General features: G+C 40.6%; 1 protein-coding gene across 1 annotated transcript in view; it reads left to right on the top strand.

The window, feature by feature from the left end:
* Positions 1 to 14,769, top strand: part of LOC128381568 (protein shisa-6) — a 68,194-nt gene that overhangs the window by 40,738 nt on the left and 12,687 nt on the right. Inside the window, exon 4 of the mRNA XM_053341605.1 lies at positions 5,390 to 5,428. Coding sequence (XP_053197580.1) covers positions 5,390 to 5,428 — 39 coding nt within the window. The remainder of the gene's footprint in view (positions 1 to 5,389; positions 5,429 to 14,769) is intronic.

The raw sequence follows: 14,769 nt of genomic DNA, 5'->3' as shown, positions 1-14,769 counted from the left end.
CGTCATACAAACCCAGCGACATCATCCCCTCTTATTCCTTTTCATTACACCATCTCATTTTACATCACTTACAGGAAAAACAGCAGTCAAACGCCTCCTCGGTCTCATGCACACTCTCACACTCATAAGTGGCCTTGTCTTCATAAACTGCAAGTGAGATGCAACATAGTCAAAAAGCCATTAAAGATGCTATCATCTAATATGGAGTCTGACGTGGGCTGGTGCTGGTGCTGGCAGCGTGGTTATGTAAGCAGCTTTCTCAGGGACTGATAGCAATCCAACACACCCAGCAGGGGAGCGACTGTGTGTGTGTGTGTGTCTGTCTGTGTCTGTGTGTATGTGTGTGTGAGAGTGTCAGGTGAGGGCCAAGGGGTATGTGAAACAAATCACACATTCAGTATGCAGCATAATATTGCACCCAGTGTTTTACGACAGGTACAGAGAGATTCACTCTTCGTGCCAATTGATTTGTTAATATGCTAATGTGTCGTGATTAAGAAAGTACAAAACTGAGTGCGTCTTCACTCAGTGAGGTGTTGATTGAAAGAAATCAACAACTGGGGTGGCAGATGAGCAAAAAAAAGCACATTTTAGAAATCAAAACTTTGAACTTCATTGTAATTACAGGCCAAAGCAGATAATTAAAGGATATGTTTGATTTCTTTTTAAGTCTATCTTATTACGATGCTTACCAGTCATATGTAAGTACTAAAAGAGTTGTTGGTTGTTGGTGGTAATGTCCCTCCTCTCTATGGCCATGAAACGATATCTCCGTACAGCAACTATAATGTAGGAAAAGCGGAATGAAATCAGTTCTCATTCGGTAAAAAAGTGCATTCTAAAGTAGCCAAAGCTAACATGTAGCTTCAGCAGTTTGAGTTAGCTCAGTAGTGTAGCTATTTTCCAAAGTTAGTTTCTTTTAGTAAAATATCCTGGACACGATACCCTCAATAAACTTCAAAGTGACCAGGATTAAGATACACACTCGGCATGGTTAGCTCACACTGCTGAAGCCTCATATTAGCTTTAGCTGGGTCTTATTTTCATAGTGGCCTTCATGTTTTATCAGGTATGCTAATGTTGCTGAGATCCAGGAACATGACAACATAGCTACAAAGTCTCACAGTGCAAAAAAACATGAGAAGACACTCAGAAGGGTTGTAAAGAAACCAACAATTTAGCCAAATTAGCAAAACAGTTTAAGTTGGCTTAGCTAATTTAGCTAACAGTTTTTTTATGTAATGTAGGCTAAATGTATGCAAAATGCAGCATAATGTAACATTTTGACATTTTGTTCTTGTCTATGTTTCACCACTCTAACAGTATTTTGGTGTCTTATAGGTCCACGTGGGGTAGACATTTGTATATATGTATCACAATAACTAACTAACCAGCTACTTTAGCATTTAAAGTTAAATTTAAAGTGACTGCACCAGAAACTGTGTGTGTTTGTACAGCGGCCAAAGAAGTAGGCTGTCTACAAATTATTGTAATTTTACTCTTTGCCTTCGTTTTCTCCTTTAAATACGTTGAGCTAAACTAGTAGTTTGTTTAAAACATGTTTGATTGCTCTGTAGCCTATTTCTTGAGCTGTTTAACCTCATTTTAGCAATCAATTTGATCACTATACAGAGATACATGAAGGCCAAAACTACAAAAAAGACCCCAATATAATGTAATAATTCAGCATAATCCTTTAAATCACAATTACAAAAGTGCAGGTTTCCTCCATCTCAGACTGTTGAGCAGTAAGGCAGTAAATATGGAAACAGCAGCTTTGCGTGCTACACTGAAAGCTCTGAATTTGCACATTACTATGATACATGTGGCGATAAATGAATGATCAGTTTGTTTGAATGCGGTTGCAGCTCCCAGGCTCTTGAGCTGAATGAGTCAACACCATTAACGAACATGGTTTATGAGATATTACATAGATTGTGTGTTAATATGAATGAATGCAAGAGTATGTGAAGTCTTGCAGTCATAAAAAAACATTTAGCTTTATTGCCACATGCATCACAGTATGTCAGCAGCCCCTGGAGTCAGTTCTCTCATTTTGTAGCTTAACTGTCACTAAAACGCACATTCTAATCAATGAACTCACAGCTGTGTTAGGCGTTTAAGCCAAAATACAATTGCTTTCATGTGTTCTGTTGATAACAAAGGTCAGAGACCAAATAGCCAGTTTCCTACAAGAGTTGTCCTTGGTTCTTCTAGCAGAATTTGTATTTTTAAGAGTCATACATCGACTCTGACTATATTTTGAACACATACCACGTTTTTGGCTGACATTTGAGCTGACTCCATATCATTGATTTCAGGAGATAGCCTTTTCTGATATGGCAGGGCCAGCTGGGGTAAGGTGGCTGTAGCAGAGTCCTTGTAAGAATGAGTTACCTTGGGCTGAAAATCTGAGCAAACATTGTTAAGTGCTGATGGTGGGCATGCTGGCAAGTAGATTTGCCCTGGGAGGGAGGTCTCCTCAGTGCACTCACTCCTCTGCTGCTTTTCACTCGCACTTGTCTTTCTCCGTAGTGGCGCTTAACCGAAAAGTCAGAAATTTCTGCCTGTTACAGCATCACCCCTGCTGACTACTTTCAGGTTTAGCTGTTGACGGTAAAAACATAGTCCTATTCCAATTAAGGAGCACAACCAATGTTGTTTACTGTTGAGCTGCCAGCTAAACTTGTGTCATTTGTAACCCTGCTTTAAAAATTTCCATCCCTCCGTTGACAGACAGGTTTGAACCTTTTAATTTTATCTCCACTCCCTGCATTGCAAAAAAAAAAAGTGCATCAAAATAAGTGACTGCTTTACATGGCAAGACTGTGAAATGAGGATTGTTTGGTTGTGCTAGCGTTGAAGGGAAATGTTAAATCTTCCCGGAGCACTCTTCAACCTTACAAGTTTCTGTTGACTAAAACATTGCACATCATAAATACACACTGCATAATGTCGAGTCAGGAGAACTGTAACTAATGCTGGAGCATCAAGGTTTCTTGTCACATTTTGATTCAAAATAACCGAGCTGGAACACTCAGGCCAGTAAACTGATGCGTTGAGGACTACAAATGGCTCAGTTTGGTCCTTTTCAAGCTCATACAGCAGGGTCATGAACAGATGAATTACCTGCATTACCTGAACCAATGCAAAAGAAATACATTTTGCTGCTACAAAAGCTGCCTGTATGGTTGAGTTCACCAGGTCCCATCCTGCACCAATGCGTCTGCATCGTCCTCTTTATCCCTTCTCACCAGCCATAAGGCATCAGATATGGACAGACAAAGGATGCAGGACATGACAGAGTGTGTCCTCTGGACGAAATACTCCACACCCATCAATACGTCAGCCTTGCATTACATGTCTGATGGATTTATCAAGCCATCGATTGATTATTGACTGGAATAACTCTCAAGGTGATCTTGGTGGAATGACCAGTGTCCCTGCTTAACATGGTACAGTAGGAGACTGATGTCACTGGTGTTTCCTGCTCCTCTAAGGTGCAAGAGTGCACATTTCACTGCCTCCTGAGGTCAAAACGACCATAATAAATCTAAGAGGGGCAATCAGGAACTGCAGATCAATACCCATGTATGGAGGCTTAGGACTGCCAATATTAAAATAAAATCATTTCTTCAAATGATTTTTAAAAAACTATTTTCTGCTATTGTGCACTGTGATGCGTTATGTCTGCAGAAGACATTTATGATATTTAGTTTAATTGGTTTACTCACTGATGTGAAGATGCAAGCTCATTATGTATGTTAACTGCAGGCTGCTGTAAGCTGTGCCAGAAATCTGCCTGTGTTCTTTGTGTTCCTTTGTCATTCATATTTTCAAGGTCATGGATTATATTTAACACTCCCATATTAATAATAATGACACTTTAATTGTATAGTACTTTTACAAAGTGAGTATAACTATATCTAACAAGATTAAATAGATTGAACATTTAAAAAAAAAAACCTAAAATAAACAAAAACCAAATCACACTGATTTTAAAAGCTAATAGAAAATAATACAATAGAAAAAGACCAACAGTAGGAAGAATCCTAAAGTCAGTAAAATGACATGAAAATCAAGTAATTGTAGCTACACTACAACACCTATCTAAGTGAGACCTTTGCAGCAAAGACCCAGAATGTAATGAATTAAGCAAGCTGGTGTTTCATTGCTTAAGAGGTCAACTTCTTATTAGCAACACAACACATGCTTGTCTCTTTAATATACAGTCAATAGTTGAGTTACTTAAAGTATTCTTGTTTTGATGAGAGGAGCTTTTTTGAATTGACAAAAGGATATAAGGCAGAAAACAGTGTGCTCTACAGTGGATGTAATACAGCAGTGTAATGCAAATCTACAGTGTGTGCCCTCGCGCTGTGCATACTGATGTTATGTGTATTTCAGGATTTTAGTAGTGACATGTGCTGTTTGCATATTTCTTTCACAGGGAATATAATATAAACCTCCCGCTGGTGTAAGTACTCTCATGTGGAAAAATCTGCAATTCATGCTCATCAGTGTATCTACAGCAACATTGTCAAGTTTCAACACACCCACCTCTTATCATCCATGTCCTCCAACTAACGAGGGTTCATTTGGTCAGTGGGTTTAAGGTAAAAACTGGTGTGCATATCGCTCAGAGCTGAGGAACGCATCTCCCTGTTGCTGTGTGGGAGGCAGCGGCGATGAGAAGCTGATGGTAAATCGATAGTGATGGATCAAAGTGCCGCATGGCTGGAGCCCTGCGGTGTCAGGGTGTGGGGAACAATGGTGACTTTTTACACCTCCTCCCCTCTTCTTATTATCCTCTCCTCCTACCCCTATTCTCTCTCTCTCTCTCTTTCTTATCTTGAAATTCCAACTCCTCTCTGTCTTCCCCTACACTTGGTGGCATTTTACGCATGTGTCCGAGTGTGTGTTTGTGTGGTGGACACACAGAGAGAGAGAGAGAGAAAAAGAGAAAGAGAGGTGTGACTTGATGCTTTGTGTCATGGTGTCAGGTGGCATCAGCTTGTAGTTGATGGGAAGATAAATTGTAACACAATCGATATCCGAGCACTAAAATTGTTCTCATTTCCCGCAGCCTTCTGCACAACGTGTGTCCACATAGCTGCTGCTGTGACATGTGGGCAGCTTTGACTTCATAAAAAAGATGTTATGCATAAACCTGAGCTTTTTATTATGTTTTATTGTCTGATTGGAGTGCAACAAATGCCTGTTTGAACAAAAATGGACAATTTCACTTATAACCGAAACTGGTGTTGTAAATGTAACCTTAACCCTGCTTTTTCAGTCCAACTACTGCTATAACTGCTGGTTGTTGAGTGTAACTGTATTTTCTGTTATAGTACAATCTAATAAATAACCGCTTGGTTTTGTTTTCTAGGAGAAAAACATTGGCCGGTCCGCTCCCAGAGTCACCATGGTAGGGATGGATTCTTTGTTAAAGGGTCAAAGTTGCCTCTAACCACTTGTACACAAAAACTGTGTCTTACTTATAAACCTGTTAATGATTAATAGTGGTAATCTGAAGTAAGATTCAGATCTAGATCAGTGTTTGGAGGCAGCTTATACCTGGAGTGTTGATCGTAGTCTAGTGCTTTATCCCGTTGACCTTTATCTATATACCTAACCTGTGTATTTTCCCCTTGACATTTAGCTCTCCTGTCTGTGTGATGAGTATATGTGTGTAGTCTGGTCTCTGTGCTCTGGTTGTAGGGGTGTAACAGTAGGTAAAATCCACAGTTTGGTACAGTCTAGTAAACAAAATATCCTTTAAGGGCCCACCTGATAACTTAATGTTAAATCACAATGTCCTTGGTTTGATTCCAGACATGCACCCCCACATCTCCTGTCTCTACAAGGTTGACGAACAAGATTAAAGATTTTTTTTAAAACCCATGGAATAAAATAAAACATAATCCTTAAAATGTCCATTAAGACAAGTGCAGCATATTGCATTATCATCAACTTAAAGGATTAGAAATGTGGGATATTTGGGCTACCAGGCAACCGGCAGAAACACAGCATAGAGATGCTGGCTGTTTTAGTTCAGAACTAGCAACACTATGTATCTCACTCCTGTTTTACACAGTGAAGTACTTGTTGGTCCATCTATTGGCACTAAGAGTAAATGCCAGGGCAGTGGATAATTCCTGGTTAACTGCAGTTTGTGTTAATTTATATACAGGGTGCACACAATGGACTGACTAAAACTGCACTTGGAGGAACATTATAGTGGAGCCTGTAATAGACAATGAGGATGAAAGTCACACAAATGGTTTAAGCCAGTATGTTTGATTGTCTCTGTTCCTAGAGACAAAATGTTACCCCACTTCACTTCAGAAGGTTGGAACACAGGTTTGTCCATTGTTGCTGTCACTTATTGGACATCCATAACACTCCAGATTATTTTGTGTCTATCAACATCCAGGGACTAATTCTAGTAGCATGGCCAAGCTAAAAGACAAAAACTGTCCCATTGCCAAAGTTATCCAGGTGATTTACATATGCCGCCTAAGATGTCGCCCTATTTTGACTCTATTGAGGTCATATACCGAACTGAACATCTCGTACCAAATATGGGATGCATGTACCTACAGTTACACCCCTATCCAGCTCTGTTTGAATTAGTCTTGTTGTAATGTGGGCTCACCTACAGGAAAACATTGTAAAGAGGAGATTTCAGCTGCAGTAGAGTTTTTGTTTTCGACTCAGAAGTCCATTGTGTGAGTAGAGTTTGGGTCTAATTAACGAAACATCTAACCAAACTAGGCCAAACTGTATGTAAATAAGAATCTTCTGTACCTCTTGATGTTTGTTGCAGCTGGCCCACATTGTATTTTTTTATTCATTGTGTTGTGCCTTAAAACCCAACTGGTCCCATTTCACTCCTCTGTTCTAATTCTTACCCTTTGAAATGTATGTTTTAAACTGTTTCACTGAAGCTTTTTCTGTGTCGTCCACTTTACTGAAATGAATGTCCTAACCTCTATGGTGTGCGTGGTCTTCGACTCTGTCCGTCTCAGTGGAGAGGAGGGCTGGTCTATAAAGGCATGGATAAAGGCAGTTTTGATGATGTTACTTCTTTTATTTTAAGAAGACATCAGATAAATCTGTGCTTATCCTTGCTTACGATATACGGACCCTCCTCTTCCTCCTCTACCTCTTCCTCGCCCTCCGCCTCCTCTCAAAGGAAGTCTGCTTTTCAACAGCCCGCAAATGGAGTCGGTTGGTATGTCAATCAACTGTTGGGGGAAATGGCTTTTCTATAAGAGAGTTCTTCCTGCAATGTGACACCAGATGAAAATGTTGCACTGTTTAATTTTCAGGAAAGATTATTACCTCTAGACCCAGAGAGTCCCCTCATAGCTATGTAGTGCACGAACAGAATGAAACCAGACGGGCTCTGTAGGAACATCATGAAGCACTACTTCAATAAAATGGATCTCTTATTGCCTTTTAACACACAGGGTCACAATAGTCCACAGTGGGTTCACTGTCTATCACATTTTAAAATGAACTGGATATGAAGTCCATCTCGACCTCCTGCCCTTCCCCATCCCTGCTGAGACTAACATTGCCCATTTGTCAAGCTGGAGAGGCAGTGACATGTCAAGTAACTACTTGGCCCTTGGTGTCTTGGGGTGATTATGAGTTATGAGATAAAGAGCGATACTTACTGGCAATGTGGATGGAAGCAGTCTGTACTGGGATTTTATTGTGCTCGGAGGAACACATGAGCGTTGCAATCTGCGGCTCCAGTGACTCATTAATGCAGGTATCTGTGAATGCATAATCATATCGGAGTATTTCAGCACAGCTATTAAGTTCAACCATTGCAAAACATGCGTTAATTGCTTTTTTCATTAGCAGACATGAGATGTAGCTAAAACTGACTAGCACAGCCATTTAGAAATATTCTGTGTATGCAGATGTTGGGTATACAGATGGTTATCTGAAGTGAAGGTTATCTAATCTGAACTACATTGCTGTTTAGCTTCTATAATTATAGTTTCACTGTGGTAAACTGGCAAAAACGGCCAATAACTGTAATTAAATGATCTAAAATTGTAATGAGGTTTGTTACATCAGTGGCTTAGATGACTGATAGACTTTCACTGTACTATGGAACCAGAGGCCTGGGCTCCAAATTAATATCACTATGTGTAAGATTTGAACAGTTTCTGGCTTTGACGTTCCACAGTGGAAGTATCAAAAAAGACATTGTGGCTGACAGCCTCTACTACTATATGTGATGAATCGTACCCTCACACCACTTTCACACCAAAGGCAATAACAGCAAAGGGACTAACAGTCTAACTTTATATCCTTGTCTCCTCTGATATTCTCTGCTATGCTTGACATTTTTTAAAGTATGTTAGGTTTATTACCGTATATGCTTTTATTAGAGCATTTTATACCCTAAACTCCTAAAGCTAACACCCCAAAGATTGAGATTTTATTCAGGTGTAGAGTTACATTTAGAAATTGAGAGATGAACAAATTAACTTTTCCTACAGTAAAATTGCTGCCATCATAACTTTGACCTTGCATAAACTGTGCAAGTTCAATTTATTGAGGAAATCAGAGTAGTGGAGGCTGCTGTGCTTCTCAAAGCTGTCTGAGAAAGCACAGCAGCTCTCTCTTGAAAATAATACCTATCTACCTACCACATTGTGTCACATTGGTGCATTTGATCCGAAGGCTAAGACAAACTGACTGAAAGCCAGACAGCACTGATTTTCCCCAGTATTGTTTCATTTTTCTACCTAAAACGCTAAGCCATCAAAAAAAAGAATTGAAAGATGCTATAATCACATAACAATTCTACCAACGGTGGCTCTATCCTGTTCAGGACTTGGTTTGAATATTCTGGTGCGAGGTAATATGCTGAGTTCAGGAGAGTGGAAATGATTTGAAAATCCTTTCAAGTCATTTCAATCTTCAGCTATTGCACACTCTCTGATGTTAGAGCTAAAAAAGTTTCTTGACTTTGTTTTCTACTTTACCTCACATTCAACTTCTGATTTTTATGCTTCCAAGCATTTTATTTTTTATATTATTGAGACCTTTGGTGCCAAGCATTTAATACTCTGGTGGTTGTACTGTACACTACGCTCAAGCTAACAGATATCACTAGTCAACAATATTCCCAGTGCTGGTTTTCAAATTCAAATTAGCTTTATTTGCATGAAGATAGTTAAATAGAATATTCTAATGTGCAATGTGTTGTATCTGCTGGTGAAGTTTGTGTTTCTGCGTGTGCTTTTATTTTTGTTGTGTTGACAGCGATTGCTAATCATGCTAACTTCTATTTCTTCAAAGTAAACTGCTGTTGCAAAAGCTTTTGTGAACTAGCTACAGAATGAATCATATCAAGCAGTGACAGCAAAATGAGACTATTTCTTAAAGATATAGGTTAAGCCTTCTCCTGTTTTTAGTTTAATGGAAACTCACACAGTAGCCACTCACAGTTAAGAATGAGCAGCAGGAAGCTAAAATTAGCAGAGCTAGAAGTGCTATAAATATACTTATAAGTATTATCAGCAGTGCTGCAATTGGGTCAGTGTTAAGCCTCCTGCTCTGTCAGTGAAATCAATGAGGAGGTGGGACTACTTCTTTCCATGGGGCCTAAAGCTTTGTCCCCTACTAACCGAGCGAAGTGGGGCTATTATGGCAGTTAACATTTAGCGATTAAATGTGAACACTCCTTTTCAGTTGTTAAATGTCAATCCCAGGGTGGCCTGCCGTTCCTCCCTCTCCTTCGCTGTGAGAGGAGGGCAGGGACGTGTTGGTGTCACCAAGCTGTCAACAGACCCAGTGGGACAGAGACATCCACATTCATACCTGTCACACACGCACACGCACACGCAGAGTGCCCCTCTCTAACCCCCTCCACCTCCACCTCCACCTCCACCTCCTCTGGGCCTTTCAGAACACCAGTAGTTCAACTTGGCAAGGCTAATGGGATGGCAGGGCTGTTGGTTTTAGAAGGGGGATGTCGTGAAAAGAGTGGAGCAGAGAGCTGCGAATGCCTCTCTAATAGATATGGGGTGGGCGGTGTGGAGTTCGGGGTGGGGGGTGGTGGGTGGAGGGGTGCTCTGTGATCACTGGCCCATGTTGCAGTTTTGCTTCTCTTTTCATCTCAGTGCCCCACCACATCCTCCTTTTTCATACTTTTCCTTCTCTTATCTGCTTTCTGTCTCGGTTCATCCCGTGTCCACAGTATTTCTGTCTCTCTAGCCCTTTACTTACTTACCCCCCCCCCCCCCCCCCCCCCCCCCACTCTTCCTCCTCCTCTGTGTTGCTGAGAGATACGAAGCCTTTAGGGTTTCCATTAAGTTGTGCCTGTCTGTCTGTATTGTTAGGGTTTTGAAGTATGTCTGTGTCCACCACCATTTGTACCTCATCTACTTACAGACTGCATTTTCAAAGCAGTGAAAGAAGTTTCCTGCTCTCAGGTGCTTATTCACATGTGGTGCATAAAGCATATGCTGCTGCAGGATTTCATTTTTTAAAACCAATTTGCAAGTATAAAGCTCAAATTACACATAGTGCCTAATATTTGAGGGATTTAATTTTCTCTCTTAAAGAGAAGAGGCGACACACGGGTGACAAATTAAAAATCAACACACTGTCTTAAGGGCAGGGGTGGCGCAGTGGTTTTAAAAGTGTGGGGGGTCTAGGGGTGGGGCATGAGCACTGCAGCTTTCTGCCTTAAGCCCCTGTTCCAGTCTCCACAACATGACAAATCCCAATGAATGTCATGCATTTCTTCATTTCTTTCTGCTGCTGTAGTTGTAGCCACCTCTTCAACTTACTATGAAATAATTCCTGAGACCATACAACTGTAACAACTTAGAGTCTGATGGCAGTTTACTACCTATATCCAGTTATTTGTATGGATTGTTGGACTGGAGCATAGCCATCCTTATTAGACTTCAGATAATCACAGAGTACGCTTATCCTACTTCCTTACATACCTTATAGACGTTAAATTAAAAGGAAACTTGCACTTCCATAAAGATGAAATAGATAGCTATAGATACAAAACAAACAAATCAGTATCTTCAAATAATTGGCTTAATAACATTAACAACTGTATAACCTGCAACAACAGGTTCAATATGGAAATGTATTATGTTCCCCTTAAAACCCAAAGACTCCTTTCTGGGTTCATGGATTAGAAGAGTCCAGAAGGGACAATAGTTGCCTGCTTTAGGGTGTCAGTATGCTTCGACCAAAGTGCTCCTCAGACTGTCATACCCCATCTTAAACCAGAAGTGGCTGGAGCTGCATGTGACCATTTATGTATTTTCAGAAATGGTCAATGGTCAAACAGACTTTAGTCTTCAGAGAGGTCAGATGATATATCGTACCAACTTGATACCTTCAAGCACTTTTTGCTCTGTAGCAAGGCGTTATGGCCACAATGAGCCTCGACAACAGCTTAAGTGCTCCTTGGCGTGTGTTCTTTGAGAGTGTGGAACTCTTCTGAAGAAATGAACAAAATTGTTCCATTTGGATGACTGTAGTGGGGAGTGCTGTCTAACACCTCATTCCAAACTCTGGAATAAACTGATATGAAGGTCACAACTGTGATTCACATAGCCTCATTTTCATACTCAAACAATTCAGTGAGCTTTTGTCCCCTGTATGGACAACTCTATTGCCGGTTAAGAACAATATGATAACACTGGACGGTTCTGCAAACCTCTCGATTATATTCAATTCCAGTGTTTTAAAAACACATTCTTCCTACATTGTGGTAACTATGGTATGGTTAGGATTAGGACAACATTGAAGTCGACTGTCTACCACCCTGACTCCCCTGAATTTCTACCTTGCTACATAAAAATAGCACGCATTACTTACTGCGTTAGCACTGAACACTGGCTCTGGACATAGAACATTAGATGTCAAATCGTTCAATATGAATGTTATTCCTAGAGATACTGGGCTTTTATGTCAGCTTTTGCATTTTTTTGTTTCTCCACTCATTTATTCCGGGGTTCTCTTTAATGTTTCACTCATCTGTGCATGTTGCTCATCATGGCCCAAAGCGTTGAGTTTGGGGTGTTGGTTGAGTCTGATATTTGGGGGCTCACCTCTGGAGGTTGAGTAGTTGTTCAGGCAAACACTCTGTTGACCTTGCGTGTTTGTTTGTGAGCGTATTTCCCCTCCCCTTTAGTCCTCTCACAGACATGAGTGGTTTTCCAGGGCTTCATTTGCTTCATCTCTACTCTCAGAATGATTTAGCTTTTTATAGAAATACAAGAGATTGTGCTTGTATACAAACACACAGAGAACTTACTGGATATTATGATGTGGGTGCTCAGTTGTTGGACAGAATACAAATTCCTAGAAATCAATGTTCTGATTGTTTGTACGATACCTTAAAGCATGCAACAGGGATTGATTCTGCAAATGCTTATTTAACCTTAGCATGAGGTTCAAGGTGTTCAGTGGTCAGCTCAGCATGCCTCCTCTTGCCTCCCCCTGCGTTGCTGTATGTGGATGTGATGTTTGGAAGTGTGATGTGAAACAAAATGCCACACCAAATGTCAGATTACTGAGTCACTTGCATGCCATCTGGATGCTATTATGCAAACCCACTAAGGAGGTATTCTCTGGAGATACGCAGTTATAAGAGAAGGCGAATTTAGTGTGAGTAATCGTCTTGCAGAGTTGCGGGCGACTGTATCCAGAAGCAAGTGTCTGAGCGTTGTCTTCTGCTGTCCCTTGTTTTAGGTGTATGGTTGATTCAGCTACTAAATCAGACTGGCACCATCTGACAAACACACAGCTGCGTCATCAACATACTGACAGAAAAACATCCATTTAGCAATTTAAATGGGGACCCTGTTTAACCCAACAATCTGGAGAGCACGTCAATCACAAATAATCAACCTTGTGTATGATTAGACAGCGGCAGCATCTATTTTAATGTGGCCATTTAAGCAGATGAAGGCAATAACTAATGGACAGCAGTGCATCCAGGGGGTCTCACCCTTCACTTTAAGCTCCCTTCATCACTGACAAATTGTTTTGTGGGGCTGCTTCTTGGTAATGGTGGAGTCGACACGGTAGGTGGAGGTTATTTTGCAATGTCAGCTCAAGGGGGCGATGAGTGTGCCGGTGCACCAGGGTGTTCCGAGCTGATAAGCAGCCCAGTGGCTCAGAGAGGTTGGTTGGGGCGGGGGGGTGTGCCTGTGCTGGGACTCTTTCTTGAATATGGTTAATTGGTCCCCAGATTACGGAGGGATTGCTGAACATGGCTGTCCAGGTTCTTAATGAGCTACAGTCTTCTGCTTGTACTCAGTGGGCCGTTCAGCTCGGCCCGTCTCTCCGGGCCCGTCAGACTGGGTCTTGAGTGGAAATCACCAGAACGAGACGAAACTTCTTAGAGATCAAGAACGTTGCATAGTACTGGTCCATGTCTGAGTTCTGTAACTGTACTTTCAAAGTTTGTATTAGAAAGAGAAGGAGCCCTGCTGATTTTTAAGAACGTAATACTTATTAATGGTGACATCTGGGAGACTTCAGTTGTCAGAGTAGTCAGTTCTATATGTGTCTTTGAGAAGTTCCTCTTTTGGTAGTTTCATACAAGCTATAAGTTACAGAACTAGTGGATATTTTTCAGTTCATATATATTTACTTACATATTGGCACATTCATAATAATTACCTGCCTTCCACATTAGCACATGTTGTACAGGAAACAAAATGCTGCCACCAATGTTTTAAAAAATCATATAGAACATATCTACAGAACATCTACAGTCTTTTCCTACATTACCTGCTAAACCACAATTAACATTTTTATGGTTATGTTTTGGCAATTTAAAATACTTGTTAAATATTAGAGGCCCTGGTCATGGTTACCTACAGTAAACAAGGCATAGGACACAAGATAGACTAGTTGGACGGTTGTAGACTGGAGCTTAATAAAGAAAAAAAATCCATATTTTCTGCAATACACACTGATTTCTTTGTTCCTACAGTAGAAAGTATACTGTACTATTTCAGGAAAACAAATTTAAATATTTGACACATGAGAATGAGTAAGAGTTTCCAAGAGCTGAATGCAAGTTCTGTTTCCATGGATGATTAATTATTATTAGCAGTACATCGCGGAGGAGGAGTAACTCTTATTTAACAGATGACAGACAGATAAATAAGTAATGATCTTCACAATGACAAAATTCACAGTTACATACATCTACAGACAAACAACATTTATTTGAACAGGGTTTCAGTTTAACTCATTGTGAATCATGTTCAGCAACAGTTTCTTTCTGCTAGAAAACCCCCGCAGTATGATCACTTTCTGTTCTTTTTCTGTGGCACCTCTCGTGTAAACAGCATGTGAAAGCTGTTACATTCTGGCTGAAGGCTAAATCCCTCTTGTTACACCACAGATAGTAACTAAACAGACATGTATTTATATTACAATGCTGTTAATTTAATATATTCAGCAGACACGGTCTCAGATGTCAGTGAATTTTCCCACACGAGTAATCTCTTCTGTGAGAGTCAGTGTTCAGCATTTGTATGAAAAAAGAGAAAGCCAGTGAAGGAACACACAGAAGACACATCCCATCTATCTCCATAGCTCGAGCAAATATTGAAACCCATGATGTGAGAGCGTCGGGCCTCCCTCTCCTCCTTCACTTCTGTGACAGATGTAAATGGATGTTTCAGCAGTTGGCTCTAATGCATTTTTAAACAGGCACAGCAGCAGACAGCAAATGAATGTGTAGCG

The sequence above is a fragment of the Scomber japonicus genome, chromosome 20, assembly GCF_027409825.1.
Source record: "Scomber japonicus isolate fScoJap1 chromosome 20, fScoJap1.pri, whole genome shotgun sequence".
Classification (NCBI taxonomy): Eukaryota; Metazoa; Chordata; class Actinopteri; order Scombriformes; family Scombridae; genus Scomber; species Scomber japonicus.
The sequence above is the reverse complement of the archived record's forward strand: the minus strand, read 5'-3'. Positions and strand labels throughout refer to the sequence as shown.